A 15880-nucleotide genomic window follows, 5' to 3' on the forward strand; every position below is an offset into this window, starting at 1 on the left:
GCAGGAACTGTAGATTTAGTCAACAACACTCAAATCCTGAAAAAATAAGCAAGAGGGTGGAGGGGACATGGAGATAGGTAGAAAAGGGAAGAGGGCCAGAGGTAAGTGGGGCAGGGAAGAGGGGAACAGAAGACAGGGTCCAGGGCAGGCTACGGAGATGCTTGAAGAAAAATGCTGCTGTTACTGCTACTTGTGGGGGCTGCCGCAAGCAGATGTCTACACGATGAGACACAAAAGTCTGTGAGCCTTCTCACACCCCACTTCTCCCAACTTCCCCCAAACTTCCGCTCTTCCTCCCTCACCCTCCCTGGCCCTCATTATCCTCAACCCCTGCGAATCCAAACCTGCTATATTGGAGATCCTGTATCACATGGACTTTGGGATTCTGAACTCCAGGGAGACAGGATGAGAGGAGGACCCCGGGCCCTGGCCGCAGTGAGAGAGGCTGCTCAGCGACTGCACGGTGTCCTAGCAGGTAAGTGTGCCAAGAGGAGTCAGGGAGGGCTGGGCAGGAAGACCACCACAGAAAAGAAACTGGAACTCTAAGCTGTTGAGAAATTGACCTCTCCTATTGTTTAGTCCCTCCCGTGCAAGGACCCCTGCTTCTGAGTCGAGACCCTGCACAGTACTGCCATGCTGTCTGGGGAGACCCGGACACCCCAAACTACCACAGGTGAGAGATCATGTCATTGAGAATGTACACAATACCTCATCAGGGGTACCCAGAAATGTCTCCAGCTTGCCAACAGGTATTCATTCTTGGCAGGTGCAGCCTTTTGAACCCAAGGTACAAAGGAGAGAGTTGCCTGGGGGCAAAGGTGAGAGCAACTTCTCAGACTTGGGTGTCTGAAGATCTCTAGCCTGCCTAGACCTCTCCAAGACAACCAGCATCAGAATTACTTAACATGCTTCCTAACAAATGAGAGTCCTAAGCCCCTCCCCTACCCCAGCAATTTATTAAATCAGAGACTTGGGGTAAGAGGACAGCAGGACTCCCTACTATAACCAGCTGCCTGGATGAAATGAAGGCAGACTAAAGACAGACTCTCTACCCCTCATGCCTCATACCTAGTTTCCTACTGTCCTATCCCCCAACCCATCTGCTAAACCAGCCCTTACATTGCAACCCCCTGCCAGATCCCTGATGCCCATCTCCATGGTTATGCCTTGTGGCCAGAGCAGGGTCCCCCACAACTGGTCCAGCCAGATGGGCCTGGGGTCCCAAACACCGATTTTCTTCTATACGTGCGGGTTGCTCACACTTCCAAGTGCCACGGACAGGTGAGGTTCAAATCAAATCCCTTTTCCCTGCTCTGCCTCTCTTCATCTTAAATATCAGAGGAAGGGAGCATCAAAGCAGTTTTCATTGAATCGTGCTTATCTGGGGTAACTTGGGTCATGCTGATGAAGTTTGGGTGGGGACTAAAAACCCCCCAAGCCATCCCTTGGTACTACTGCTGCTGAGCTCCCTGGGCCTCTATTTTCAGGAAGATTTCTTGTTATCCCACTTCCCTCCTTTCTGCTCCTACCTTATCCTGGCCATCCACAGCCCTCTGTCATAGCCTATGCTGCCTGCTGCCAGCTGGGCTCAGAAGACAGGCCCCTCGCTGGTACCATTGTCTACTGTGCCCAACGTCTCACCAGCCCCAGCCTCAGCCACAGTGACATCGTCATGGTGACCGCTGCATGATGAATAAGGAGATGCAGACAGGTTGAGGGTGGGGGCAGGTCACTCAGCTTCCCTTCAGGTGGGAAAAGTTACTAAGGAATTGGTGGAGCCTCATGCTCTAAGAAGAGCTGAGGGGGCAAAGGGGCTATGGAGTGGCTGGGTCAATTCTGCTGCAAATCCAGTCCCCCTTACTCTTCAGTCATTTGTCCTTAGGCCACACTACATGAACTGCTCCATGTTCTGGGTTTCTCTGCACAGCTTTTCAAGAAGTGGCGGGATTGCCCCTCAGGACCCAGAGGTAAATGAGAGGAATGAGGGCAATGTCTTCCCATGTCAACTACAGGGAATCATGTAGTACCTCATGAACTCCTTCCTTCTGGTTCTAACCTTACCCTTTCCAAGTTTTCTTCTCATATTGCCTTCTTCTGTTTGTGTACTCAGCTAGAGAGAACTGTTCTACAAGGCCACAAGTGACAAGGCGAGACGAGGGGGGACAGCTGCTTCTCACCACCCCAACTGTTAGCCATAGGCTGGCCCAACACTTGGGAGTGCTAGGGGGCTCACTTGGCGTCCCCTTGGAAGAAGAGGTGAGAATGAGAACACCCTGGGCTGCAGAAAGGAAAGAGGGAGCAGCCAGGTGGCAACTAGCTACCTCTCCTGTTAGGGCCCTCTGTCTTCACATTGGGAGGCCCGACTGCTACAGGGTTCTATAATGACTGCCACCTTCAATGGTGCCCAGCGCACTCAACTTGATCCAATCACTCTTGCTGCCTTCAAAGATTCAGGATGGTACCAAGTCAACCACAGAGCGGCCGAGGAGCTGTTGTGGGGCCAGGGTGAGAACTAAGGGAGAGTCCCAGGGGGCAGTCAAGACCTGAGTCAGCCTGGGTGACATGAGGGAGGTTGAAGGGGATTATCTGCTGCTAAGGCAGAATTGAAGTTGTAAACTGAGGGATGTTTGGGGCTTCATTTGTCCTGAGGGCTCCTTCTCATCTCTCAAGCAGGATCTGGCCTGGAATTTGGCCTGGTTTCCACATGTGGGACTGGCTCCTCAGACTTCTTCTGTACAGGCAGGTGTGTGTGCTGAGCAGCTTGAGGGGCTGTTTGGCCGTCAGTGATCCTAGTGTCCCTTCCCTTCCCTTTCACAGAGGCCTGGGCTGCCACTATCTGCACTTGGACAAGGGAAGCTGCTCCTCAGACCCCATGCTGGAAGGATGCCGCATGTATAAGCCCTTGGCTAACAGGGTGAGCAGACGGAAGAGTGAACTGATGGGCCTGAGGGAGTTGAGTTCTAAGGTATCCAGGCTCACTCGTCTACCCTCTGCCCTGCCCTGCCCTGCAGAGTGAATGCTGGAAGAAGGAAAACGGATTCCCACCTGGGGCAGAGAACCCCCATGGGGAGATCTACCATTCCCAGAGTCGTTGCTTCCTTGCCAACCTCACTTCACAACTGCTTCCTGGGGACAAGACCAGGCATCCCTCTCAGATCCCACACCTGAAGGAATCAGAGCTCACTGGCCGCTGCTACTTGCATCAGTGTACAGACAGGGGAACATACAAGGTGCAGGTGGAGGGGTCCCCCTGGGCTCCCTGCCCTCCAGGAAAGGCTATTCAGGTGGGTCTGAGTGCACTAGTTGCAGCAAGGGCACAAAGCCATGCAGACACTCAAACGGCAGTACTGCCCAATCTGGTTGTATGTCCATTAACATTTTCCTTAAGAAAGCTTGAGCAAGTAATGAGACCTCACTATGCCCTGCTACCAAATACCTTGCAGATACCTGGGTACCGTGGTCTCCTCCTCTGTCCTCGGGGTCGGCTGTGTCAGACTAATGAAAGTACCAATGCTGTCACTTCCCCACCTGTGAGTCTTTCAACACAACACCTATTATTCGAGCTGTCTTTAGGATTAGCTGGGCCTCCAAGCCACTACCTGGGGAAGGAAGAGCGAGACGAGCTGGCAGAAGCGGTACTGCAGGCTCTGGTGAACAGAGGAGGCACTGGCAGGTAAAGGGACAGTTCAGCCTCAGGGTGTTTATGATGGGCCAGGGAGAATGCTCAAGTCCTTTACTTCTTAACTCTGACTTTCCATCATTCCACTGAGCCTGCACCTGTCTCATGAGATACTCTCTTCCAGGGACTATACCTCCATTAAGAGATCCAAATATCCATCTAGGTGCTATTTCCAAGGTGCCTCGATTACCACTAGTCTGGTGTTCACTGTGCATATGTGGAAGTCCCCTGGCTGCCAAGGGCCTTCGGTTAGTATGCTGAAAAGGGCCCTGACCCTGACTCTCCAGAAGAAGCCCCTAGAAGTATATTATGGAGGAGCCAGCTTTACCACAGAATATATCAAGTAAGATAATTTTCCAAGTACTTTTATTTCAAATCCTGGAGATGATGTTTGAAATTGCATTTATTAAGCTCTCTCACATGTATACTATGCTAGATAGGGTCACCAATTTCAGAAAACTAACATGATCACCTTGGGCCTGTTGCTATGGGACACCTCTTCCCATAATAACGTTCTCCTACCTCTAGGCCATAGGGATCCTAGTCCCTTCCTTAAGCACTACCCAGTCACATCTAGTTACCTAACACCATAGTCTAACTCTTCCCTTAAGCCACCTCTCTCACTGCCTCTCTTTCCAACAACTTAAGTCACTGGGAGACTTGAATCTAGGTATTTTTACTTTTGGATTCTACATACCTTCTTATTGATTTCCTTATTGCTTACTGTTTGGATGAAACAGGGTTTTGTGAGCTCTATGTATTATACTACAAGGTAAAGCCCCTCACCTCCTGAGTCTAGGCATTATTCCAGGCTAAATATCACTTTTATGTTCCTAGGTTGCCAGTTACCTTGGACCATAATCCCTCCATGACCCACACAGGTGTGTCCATGGGGCTCTGCCTAATGCTACTTATCTTGCTGGGTGCACTGGGAATAGTGGTCTACCAGAAACAAGCTGCTCTTCGGGTGGGACCATCTGCCCCTTACCCTTCACCAGAGCTCCAAGGGACAAGGGCCCAGTCGGAGGAATAAGGGAGGTGTGATGTCACCCAGAGTATGATGGGAGTAGGGCAGAGATTATTTCTTGGAAGACAACTGGATAGAAAGTTAATCTACTGTCTACACTTAAGTTCTTTCCTCAGAATGCCCTCTCTGGTTATCAACTTTATGCTAGTTTTGCAATGAAAGAAAGGTAGAAACTTACGATTCTGAAAATTCATTATTTTGATACAAAAAATAAATCCTTTAACCTGTAAAGAATGTCAACTTGCTTTCACACTGTAGAGCAAATAAAGAATAGAAACATCTGCTACCAGCTCCAAGGATATCATATTGCTTTAGAAAAAGTCAGTTACTGGGATTCAAACAAACCAGTGTAGAGAAGAAAGCAGCTCATTACTTCCCCCTCCGGATTTTTCCATAATTTTACTCCATCATCCCTAGGAAAGCTAGTGGTTGGCATGTCACGTAATTTTGCCAGAATCTAGTAAGGGTGGAAACACCAGCCATCTGAATCCAGCTGAATTACAAAAACATGACATTTTATTGCCCTTCTCTTGTTTCTGGAGCAGGAGGGATATACTTAATACCCCCATGGGCCACCAGTAGGCTTGAGATATAACATGTAGGTTCCTGTGCAAGACAAGCCATTAAGTTCTTGAGGTTTTGACATCTCCCAGAAAGAAGCAAACTAGACAGCAGACTGCTGATCTGGATTTACTTAGATGGAAATTATTTACAGTAGGAGTCCAGCTGATATGCTGTTAACACGGAAATAACCAGACCTGTGCTTGTGAGTTCAGTCAATTGATCAGGATACCAACCCCAGCCTTTCAAGTGACATGTTTGAAGTTCTTACTGTAAAATTGTGGCCTTGGCTCCATTAACTACCACTATCTTCTTTGATTTTAATGCCAATCAGTCTTTACCAGCTGTAGCAGCCACTGCTTGGTAAAACTTTGCCACAAAGTCTGGTTCACTGACCTCCAGCTGCCTGACAAATTCATTGCGTTCCTGCTCAGCCCAACCTCGAAACCACTGATCCCAAAGATGTAGCTGGCACTCAAAGATACAAGGTGGTCTGTTTGCTCCGGACACACTGAGCTGCTCCAGACCTTCCAACAGTGGCTGTAATTTTCCTGGCACTGCCTTAGCTACCAGATCCTGTAGGAAACGTTCCCGCTGGGGAACTGACCAACTGGCAAACCAGTGAAGAATACACTTCATCTCCTGGGAAGTGATATAAGACATTGGGGGAGGAGAAGAGTTGGTAGTATTGCCTGGTACTGAAGATAAAGAAGGGAAGGATAGCTGCATCAAGGAGGAAGATGATTCCAGTGGCATCCTGAAAAAGAAAAGCACTGTTATATACTGCATGTAGAGCAACCAAACTAAAATTTCCTAACCAGAAGGAATCTTACACAATCAGCATCTAATAGAGAATAATATTTTTTCCTGTAAATTGGGTTTATAGGAAAACAAACAGTAATTTACGTTACTATCCAACTACCCTACAGAAGTCATCCATGAATAAATTCATTTCACATTTGCCAACCTTCCTCTCTTTTTCAAATCCATTACCTTCCCAACCACTCCTTCACTCCATCATTTTTTTTTTTGAGAGGGCATCTCTCATATTTATTGATCAAATGGTTGTTAACAACAATAAAATTCTGTATAGGGGACTCAATGCTCAATGTACAATCATTAATCCACCCCAAGCCTAATTCTCATCAGTCTCCAATCTTCTGAAGCATAACGAACAAGTTCTTACATGGTGAACAAGTTCTTACATAGTGAGAAAAGTTCTTACATGGTGAACAGTACAAGGGCAGTCATCAGAGAAACTTTCAGTTTTGATCACACATTATGAACTATAAACAATCAGGTCAAATACGCATATTCGTTTGATTTTTATACTTGATTCATATGTGAATCCCACATTTCTCCCTTATTATTATTATTTTTAAATAAAATGCTGAAGTGGTAGGTAGATGCAAGATAAAGGTAGAAAACATAGTGCTGTAAGAGGGCAAATTTAGATGATCAGGTGTGTGCCTGTAGACTAAGTGTTAATCCAAGCTAGACAAGGGCAATAAAACATCCACGGATGCAGAAGATTTCTCTCAAAACAGGGGGGGGTGAGGTTCTAAGCCTCACCTCTGTTGATTCCCAATTTCTCACCTGATGGCCCCCCTGCGACTGTGCCTGTCTTAGGTTGTTCCTCCCTTGAGGAATCTTACCCTTCTCTGGCTAACCAGTCATCTTCCGGGGCCATACAGGGAAATGTAAAGTTGGTACGTGAGAGAGAGGCAATATTGTTTGAAAAGGTTAGCTTTTTACTTCTTTGCAGATTTATGCCCTGCACTCCATCATTCTTATAATCTAAAAATAACACATTTCTTGCTCATTCTTTCCTGCCTACTTCTATGCTCCAGGTTGAATAATGAAAAAAATAAAAAGATACATTATGTTGGTCCATCACAACCTCCCTAAAATAAAAAAAAGTACACATTTTTAATCTAGTACATGCAACTGATCAGAGCCTAGATTAATCATTTCAGAGCTATCAACAGTGGAGTTAAAAATCATATGATGGAAGAGCCTTCTCTGCAATGTCCATATAACCTCTGAAATTTGCCAACTTCATAACCTCCATTATGTCCTCATACTTCCTGTAAAGCACCAGGAAAAATTAAAGAGCTGAGGGAGGGCGCCTCATCCAAGATACGGTAACAGTAAGAAAAACAGGAAAAGCCACTTGTTCATGCAGGACTGAGAAAAGTCTAGTAGGTTTGGTGGTTTGCAGATCTAACAATTGTTACACTGCTCTAGAAACATGACAATTCGTGTCTTTGAACGATTTTCCTTCATGTTTAATATAATACCTATTAATGCCCTGCCACTGAGTCGCATCACCAGTGCAACTGGAAGGTCAGCCAACTTGAACAGTTTGAGTCCCACAATTGGAATCTCTAACAAAGAAAACTGTACTTACCTACGACCTGTTTTACTGCTTGGGCTTCTTCTGAAACAAGGTGGAGTGTTTGTAGTGACAAAGGAACCCCTCAACCAAAACAGTCCAGGAAGGTTGCCTTTTTCACACTGGCCCTCCTAGAAGCAATTCCTCCTTAAGGAACTTTATTCTCTTATTCGGGGAAAGGGAGCACTTTTCCCGAGTCTTACGACGTGGCTTCACAGCAAGCTCAAGTTCAGTGATCATGAATTAGTTCACGCTGGGTCCGAAAACATGGTGCTGCCACTTGCCCACTTTGCAGGCCAAGAAGCCTGGCACTCCGAGGTCCCAAAAAGAGCGACGTAGCCTTACATGGGAGTAACGGGATTCAGCTGAGAGGCGGCAGCTGTTTCGGTAGGGGAGCGCGAGACTTACTCTACTAGGCTAACCCGAAAACACCGAGTCTGGCCCGGCCCACGGAGGAACTTCTACCCCGCTTACCTCCCCTTTCCTCTCACAGGGCACCCGGACGCCGTCTCAAGAATGCTTAGATTCCAACTACCACCATCACTTCCTTGCTTCCAGAAAACCCCAAGAAGAGCCAGTGCGGCAGCCCACGCACTTCCGGTGCCAGGACTGCCCCAAACACCCAAGAGCCTCAGCGCCTCAGCCTTAGATCCGGAGATAGCCGAATAACTGCGATTACGGTTATGCCAGAGTCGAAGGCTTCCGAATAGATTCGATTCAAAGCCTCGGTAAAACGAAGGTAACCGAGCTCTGAAAGAAGAGAGGGGAGCGGTTAGGAGTATCAGAAGAGCCGATTGGTGCCGATGTGGAGACGGAAACACCCGAGCAGTTCCGGAGGAACCCGGGCAGTTCTGAGTGGTAATCGAGGGGTTGACTACGGCCGTGGGCGGGGTGAGCTCAGTACGTTCGAAGGGCGTTGGCGGAAATTACCGAAGATGCCCGAAGCCGTCGGGACGGACCCGAGTACCTCACGCAAGATGGCGGAGCTGGAGGAGGTGACTCTGGACGGGAAGCCTCTTCAGGCGCTGCGAGTGACCGACCTGAAGGCCGCACTGGAGCAGCGAGGCCTAGCCAAGAGCGGGCAGAAGAGTGCCCTGGTCAAGCGGCTCAAAGGGGTGAGGAGACGGCGTTGCCTGGGTGTCGGAGGGAACGGACCCGGTAGAGACGAGTCTCTGCCGCGGCGCAGGCGCAGTGTCCGGGCTCGGCGCGAGCTCGCTCAGGCCGCTAGCGCGAGCCTCTGGATCCACGCGCACGGTAGTTGGTGAAGCTCGCGCTGCAACAGAGACAGCGCCGGTTCCCGCCTTAACGGCAGCGGCGCGAGCCCAAAATGGGAGGCTGCGCGCTGCTCTCCCGGAGTGTCTTAGGCTCCTTCCTCCTTCCCCCACCCCCTCCTTGTTTGTGTGTCTGGTTTCGGCGCATGCGCTGCAGAAGGAGTTAAATCCCACTACAACCACCGGCGTTGCTGGCCTGAGGGGGTCGAGTTGGGCTGGGTCCGAGTTAGGGTTATAGTTGGACGGAGGGGTTGATGGGGTTGGTATCGGTGTCCAAGAATAGGATTGTGGTAGGGTAAAATGTCTGCTTGATTAGAGGTGAGCTGAAGAAAAACCCCGATTTGAAGGGACTTGTTAGGGGTGTATAATTTATAGGGCATCCAGAAGCAATTTAGGTGGGTAAGAGTTTGATGAATATTAGAAAGGTGAGGCAGATTAGTATATGTTGGGGAATTTGAATCGGTGGGATCTTCAGGAGGTAGGTGGCTGGATTGGTGTGTATTGGTTTGGTTTAAACAGAGGGAAGATGAAGTTTTAATTAGAGTTAATTAGGATACATGGCCAGTAGTGTAGATTAGAGCTGGGTTGGCCCAAGGGTTAAATTGGCAGACCTTTGCCTATACAGAAGCTGACAGCTTCTCGTGTGCGTGTGTGGGTTGGGTCTGACCATAGTTTACAGAATCTGTGGTCATTTTGTTCTGTAACCTCTTCGAACTTTTTATAAATTTGATAAACCTAGGTGCCACTCACGTAAACGATACAAGTTCACTGGAGTAGATGTAGTCCTGGGTAACTGATAAGTAATTTAATCAGGGAGAAACCAGCAGCCCCCTGTTGATTTCATGTATTAGAAACTGATCTGAGTATTTGAACTGATTTTACCTGCATGGCCAGATTTAGAAGGGGCACTAGTCAAAAGTGCAGAAGAAATAGGGATTGTAGTTCTGGTTCTGTCACTGTTTTTCTCTTATTTACATAGCCAGGTCACTGATTTTCTGTGCCTGCATTTTACATCTCAGCATTTCAGAATAGTAACCATGGCTACCTTTAAGGATCTTCTAAAGATGAATGAGAACAGTATTAGTAAAGGGCTTTTAGGTCCCTGGAAAAGGAGTACAGTTTAAGTGTGTATGGTTAGTTGTTGAATTTAATGAAGAGATTGAGGGAGGAGTGGGTGTTTTCTTTTTAACCTGACTTCTGATTTTTGCCCTTCTCTACACTAGGCTCTAATGCTCGAAAATTTACAGAAACACTCAACACCCCATGCTGCATTCCAGCCAAATTCCCAGGTAAGAAAGAAGATCCATTAGATGGAGTGGGCTCTTTGGGGGCACAGACACATGGAAGGACATGATATTTGTATATTTGATGCTTAATTCCTCACCGACATTTTCCTAAGTTCCCTGGGTTGAAAATGTTATCATACCGGATAGTTGGATTCTAATAAAGAATTTAATGACAGAATTAGAGGAGGTTAGTTAACTTTTGATTCTTAAAATGGTGTGTGGAGAAAGATACGGCTCCAATTAAGTGTAGTACAGGGATCTGAAGTCATTTATTTGCCATTGATTTGGGAAAAGTAGTTGATGTCTTTGAATCTGTAGATTTGAATTAGATTGTCAATAGGGAGTATACGAAAATACTTGCTAATCAAGAACTCTTGTGTTCTTTTCAATCTTTTGGAAATCATCCACCATTGCTAGTGTTAATATTAACAGTGCAGTTACTTCTAGACATCATGAATTGCTCTGTTACTTAGGGCAAGAAACTTAACCTTTGGAGGCCTTGGTTTCCTCAGTTCCCTATGTGTAATATGAGAAAAGGTTGGACTAGATCCGTAGTTTTATAACTGCTCTGCTGGGGTTTTGTGTAACTGGTGGGGCTTCCTAGGGAAGATACTTTTTCTTCCCAAGTGAGCAGGAGTTCACACTCCCCTCTTAAACTATGTTAGATCTGCTTTTATCTTCTTTGTATATTGATTGCAGCATAAGAGTTCCCTAGAAGAAATCATTCCATAGTTTAAAAAATAAATAAATTCTTAGACTGCATGATCTTGTTAGGGAGTCTTTTCTGCTTTTAAAATCCCTTCATTATAGTATACACTTAAAGGACAAATTCAGGTCTTTGTTAGTGCAGTAGTGTGCAGCTTCAGTATTACATGAATTCCCAAGATAGTGTGGAAAAACAAGAGAGCCTTCGTAAGCTCCCTTGTTATCAACTCATTAAGCTGTAAATATCATCTAGCCAGCTTATAGAGGTTTAGTTAAGTTTTAAGAAGTATAAGACACTGTATAAGTAATCAGTTTATGATAATATTCCTTTTGTCCATCCTTTTGCATTTTTAGTCTTTAAATTTTGCTCTTATAAACATGGGATTTTTGCAACAAATACATACATACATTAATACATGCAACCCACACTTCATCAGTGTCCATTGAGTACCAAGAGACTTGTTCTAATTACAGTTGTGCTAAGTGCTATGAGAGGAAGTACATGGTAAAAAAATATTTACTATGCTTAGGAAAGATTATAAATAACATAGAAACTGTTCAGATATTTTCCTTTTTCTGGAGTTCTAATAAGACTTGCTAAGCAAGAAGGTTCTTAGGAGGAGGACTTGTGAAGAGAGAGCTGAAGGGCAGAAGAGTGACATGGGAGTATGTGTTGCAGACAAAATGGGAAAAGGGATGGGATTAAGCTCCTGAATTTTAAATACTGTTACCAAGAATTTCTTCTCAATCAAAATGGAATCTATCAAAATGCTGAATGGAAATCCTTTTTCTTTATGTCTTGCTTTCACTGTAAGACATTTTTAAGTACTGTAATTTTGAAGATGTTTGACATTTCCTGGATAGGTGGAGACTGATCTTTGGTATCAACAAGAGATAACTGGTATGAACTAATTATAATTAGTATTTTTTCCTTTTAGTTTTGGTATTCTAAAAGGAAAATTTAGATTATCTTTTGGGTAATGTTTTTAATTATCTAAAAATTTAGATTAAAAAGCATACTTCTACAGGAATTTTTATTTCTATTTGTATCTATGCATCATTACTCTTTGGTTGGGAACTGAATATTTAAAGTAAAAAATGATGTGCAGTGCCTCTCTTTACCATCTTTGGTGAATCATAGGGCTATTTATTTTGGTTCTCAACATAAGAGTAGCTTAGAAAAGGGCCTTCCAGCATTTTAATTTAATTACCTTTCTTGGATCCAAATATAAGTGGTAAAGCTTTACTCCATGGAATTTTCTTCCTTGCATTTTTCCTGGTTTGCTTTCCTTTACTTTCCTTTTCCATGTCTTCTACACAGATTGGTGAGGAAATGAGCCAGAACAGTTTCATAAAGCAGTATCTGGAAAAGCAGCAGGAGCTACTTAGGCAACGGCTGGAACGCGAAGCTCGAGAAGCTGCAGAACTTGAAGGTAAGCCCAGGCTGTCACTTCTTACAAGGAGTTCTTCATTCTTATTCCTGTCACCAAGTAGATGTGCCTGCTTAGTAAATTTCAGGAATAAGTTAGGCTGAGACTGCTGCATATTTGCTTTGGTAGTTTATGGAGCCACGTGAGTTACTGTTCACCTTTTGTCAGGGAAGAAGACACTTAATTTGACCATCTTGTTAGAAGAGGATTCTTGTTAACAGGCAGAGTTATTAGTAAATTAATCTACCCTTTAGATGAGGTAGGACTTAATCTCAGGGAGTTTTTCTATATATAAAGAGCTCTTTTTAGTATATGCTTCGTGTCCATGACTTTGCCTGACCTCCTTCACTCCTCTGCAAATTCCCACATGCTGAGTCCTTCACTCCCTCCCTGCCCCGACCCAATCTGTACTTTGCAGAAGCTTCAGCTGAGTCTGAGGACGAGATGATCCATCCTGAGGGAGTGGCTTCCCTGCTGCCTCCTGACTTTCATAGCAGCCTGGAGACACCAGAGCTGGAGCTCAGCAGACATTCACCCAGTACGTATCTCCCTCCCCACTGCGCTGTTTTGTCAATCCTGCGTAGTTGGTGGGGGGAGGTAGTTATACCTCCTTTCCTCCTAAGTCTCCATTAAATTCCCAGGGAAGTTCTTTGTCATTGATATTTGACATCTGTTTTTCATGGGAATTAGGTCCTTTTTGAGGAAGCCTGCTTTCACCTCTATGTTGTGTTAACCTCTCAGTGCTTTATGAGGTGGTATAATTTTTCTTCTCATCTGTATCACTTTAACCTCTTAATATCTCTGAGTTTAGGAACAGTCACAACTCTTTCATTTTTCTCACTAACTGTATATGTTATGTATTGCACATCCAGTCATTCTCCCAGATAGGCATCTGCTGTAGTTTATTAATTCAACAGATTTTTATTTAGTGCCTGTTGTATGTCAGGCACATGTTAGACACCAAGAATATGGTAGAGAAAAAGACAAGTCTGTGCACTATTGTAATGTACAATGTAGTGAGAAGATGGATATTAAATTATTACATAATTAATTACAGTTGTGCTAAGTGCTATGAGAGGAAGTACAGAGTATTATATGAGCATATTATAGGGAGCTCTAACCTATTGTGTGGAGTTGGTTCAGACAAGATAATTTTTTCATTTTATAAAAAATATTAAGCACCCAGTTTACCATAGTATCTCAAGCAAAAGTGTAAATGCAGCCTTGTCTTCTAGGAACTACCTACCTAAGACAGTATGCTTTTAGGAGAACATATATATGAGATATGTGGACTGTAGATAAATATATTGAACTAATGTATAAATTAACAAGTACTTTGAATCATTAATGTTAGTGTTCATGGGGAAGGTGATCATTCCATAGTTAGTGTTTTTAGAATATATGGAAGTTGCTAGCTATTCTGATTAATACAGAATTCCTTCTTCAAATTAGATTTTTTAGGACATATTTAATGGTGGGGAAGAAGTAAGTTCATTTAGAAACCTCCTTATACATAAAAGTAGAAGACCCTTAATTGATCCATTTTGCTCTTAGCACTCTTTTTTTCCCTGATTGTAAAGCCAGGAGGAAGGGGAAAACTCTTTTATAAATTAGTTGTCAGTGTTTCTTAAATAAAAAATCAGTCAAAAAAAATTAATGAATCCTGCTGTACACATATTTCCATATAGAAAAATATTTGGGGGGGAGCTAGCACATTGTATCATCTGTTAGGGGGAGAGAAGACAATTGCACGTAAAACTAGCAATAGAAGATGGTATGTTTCAAAGTGACATGTAAATAGTGCATTCACATGTATCATGGGAATTCAAAATAATAAAAGCTCACTGAGGACTAGACTGATAAGAGAGAGCCTCAAGAAGGAGGTTTAGGATTTGAGCTGAGCCCTAGAAATGGGTGGGATTTAAATTGGCACAGAGAAAAGGAGGGTATTTTTAGTAAGGAACAAAGGCATAGAGAAAGAAATGAATGTGATATTTTTAAGGGAGAGGTAGTAAAGGAATCTAGCCAGAGTAAAGTATTCTTTCATATTCAAGAATAGAGCAATAGTTGTCCATTGGGATAATACTGCTTGCTTCTATCAAAGCTAGTGAATAGGAGCTTTTTTATTGTAAAGGTAATGGAATCATTGAAAATTCTCAATAGGAACATGATTTGTTAAGGAATTCTCTTTTTATTTATTTTTTATTATTGTTATTTTGGTATCAATCTACAATTACATGAAGAACATTATGTTTGCTAGGCTCCGCCCTTCACCAAGTCCCCCCCACAAAGCTCTTCATAGTCACTGTCCATCAGCGTAGTAAGATGCTGTAAAATCACTACTTGCCTTCTGTGTTGTAGAGCCTCCCCCCCTTACCCCCTCCCCACATTATACATGCTAATTTAATGCCCCCTTTCTTTTTCCCCCGCCCTTATCCCTCCCTTCCCACACATCCTCCCCAGTCCCTTTCCCTTTGGTAACTGTCAGTCCATTCATGGGTTCTGGGATTGTGCTGCTGTTTTGTTCCTTCAGTTTGTCTTTGTTCTTATACTCCACATATGAGTGAAATCATTTGGTACTTGTCTTTCTCCACCTGGCTTATTTCACTGAGCATAATACCCTCTAGCTCCATCCATGTTGTTGCAAATGGTAGGATTTTTTTTCTTCTTATGGCTGAATAATATTCCATTGTGTATATGTACCACATCTTCTTTATCCATTCATCTACTGATGGACATTTAGGTTGCTTCCATTTCTTGGCTATTGTTTGTAAATAGTGCTGCAATAAACATAGGGGTGCATCTGTCTTTTTCAAACTGGGCTGCTGCATTCTTAGGGTAAAGTCCTAGAAGTGGAATAAGGAATTCTCTTTTAAAAAGAGAGCCTATCTCAGTTTTAAATGTAATTTGAGATGAAAATGAGAAATTGATCCTGAAATAGAAATAAGGTTTCAAAAGCAAATGTTTAGAGTGAGGGTAGCCAGTCTCTTCAAGTCTCTTCAGTGCTTTATGTCATCAGCAGGACTCTGCCTGTGGCTGTGACTAATGGAGGGGGAAAAGAGGAAAAGGAAAGAGGTGAAAAATACATGGGAAGAGATGAATGTAGTAAATTGTAGAGTATAACGAACAATTGCTCTACTGTATATGCTCTTCCTACCTCTGATCTTGACTAGAATTATGAATGTCATTGTAGATGTGATACAAATTTGGTCAGCATCCTAAGTGGAATAATAGTTTGGAGTTACAGCATTGCTTAGTTGGATCAGTGGTAATGCCTGGCATTTACCCAGAAATTCTTTCAGGCGTTCAATATCAGTCTGCCATAGACCAGTGAACTAGTGGGATGCCAGCTTATTGTTGGCTTTGGATGTTTTTGGGTTCTCTTTTAATAAGATACTGATTAAAATAAAGTTCCTAGTAACATAGTTTGCTAATCAATAGTAGCACCTGAGAACTTTTTGTTAGTATTACTACTTTCAGAAATATGAGTTCCTGGGCCCTGCTACCCTCAGGGAATGTGAGTCCT

General features: G+C 44.0%; 3 protein-coding genes across 9 annotated transcripts in view; 2 read left to right on the forward strand and 1 right to left on the reverse strand.

The window, feature by feature from the left end:
• The first annotated feature begins 107 nt into the window (after nucleotides 1–107).
• Nucleotides 108–4723, forward strand: CIROP (ciliated left-right organizer metallopeptidase). The gene is given in 15 exon segments (XM_073211512.1): nucleotides 108–475; nucleotides 580–673; nucleotides 767–818; nucleotides 1138–1409; nucleotides 1492–1675; nucleotides 1883–1967; nucleotides 2111–2256; nucleotides 2334–2505; nucleotides 2674–2743; nucleotides 2818–2914; nucleotides 3012–3284; nucleotides 3444–3673; nucleotides 3843–4022; nucleotides 4517–4692; nucleotides 4695–4723. Coding segments are annotated over 15 exon segments (2364 nt in total). The 5' UTR covers nucleotides 108–171.
• A 477-nt stretch (nucleotides 4724–5200) lies between these two features.
• On the reverse strand, nucleotides 5201–8338 carry C8H14orf119 (chromosome 8 C14orf119 homolog). Of its 2 annotated transcripts, none has more exons than XM_017665133.3 (2): nucleotides 8137–8338; nucleotides 5201–6024 (listed from the first exon to the last, which is right to left on the reverse strand). In XM_017665133.3, the coding sequence occupies exon 2, from the start codon at nucleotides 6021–6023 to the stop codon at nucleotides 5598–5600; it is 426 nt and encodes a 141-aa protein (XP_017520622.1). In that variant the 5' UTR covers nucleotide 6024; nucleotides 8137–8338; the 3' UTR covers nucleotides 5201–5597. The 2 variants fall into 2 exon arrangements, with proteins under 2 accessions (XP_017520622.1, XP_017520621.1); XM_017665132.3 differs by having other exon boundaries at nucleotides 7678–8277.
• A 127-nt stretch (nucleotides 8339–8465) lies between these two features.
• Nucleotides 8466–15880, forward strand: part of ACIN1 (apoptotic chromatin condensation inducer 1) — a 31136-nt gene continuing 23721 nt past the window's right edge. For 5 of the 6 annotated variants that reach the window (XM_017665120.3, XM_017665122.3, XM_017665121.3 and 2 more), the window contains exons 1-4: nucleotides 8466–8777; nucleotides 10157–10222; nucleotides 12246–12357; nucleotides 12773–12892. In XM_017665120.3, coding sequence (XP_017520609.1) covers nucleotides 8466–8777; nucleotides 10157–10222; nucleotides 12246–12357; nucleotides 12773–12892 — 610 coding nt within the window. The remainder of the gene's footprint in view (nucleotides 8778–10156; nucleotides 10223–12245; nucleotides 12358–12772; nucleotides 12893–15880) is intronic. The other variant, XM_017665124.3, reaches the window with a different exon arrangement.

This window comes from Manis javanica, chromosome 8 (assembly GCF_040802235.1).
Source record: "Manis javanica isolate MJ-LG chromosome 8, MJ_LKY, whole genome shotgun sequence".
In the NCBI taxonomy this organism is placed as follows: Eukaryota; Metazoa; Chordata; class Mammalia; order Pholidota; family Manidae; genus Manis; species Manis javanica.

Coding starts and splice junctions, on each gene's coding strand:
- C8H14orf119 (XM_017665133.3), bottom strand. CDS start 6,023: ATGCCACTGGAATCATCTTCCTCCTTGATGCAGCTATCCTTCCCTTCT.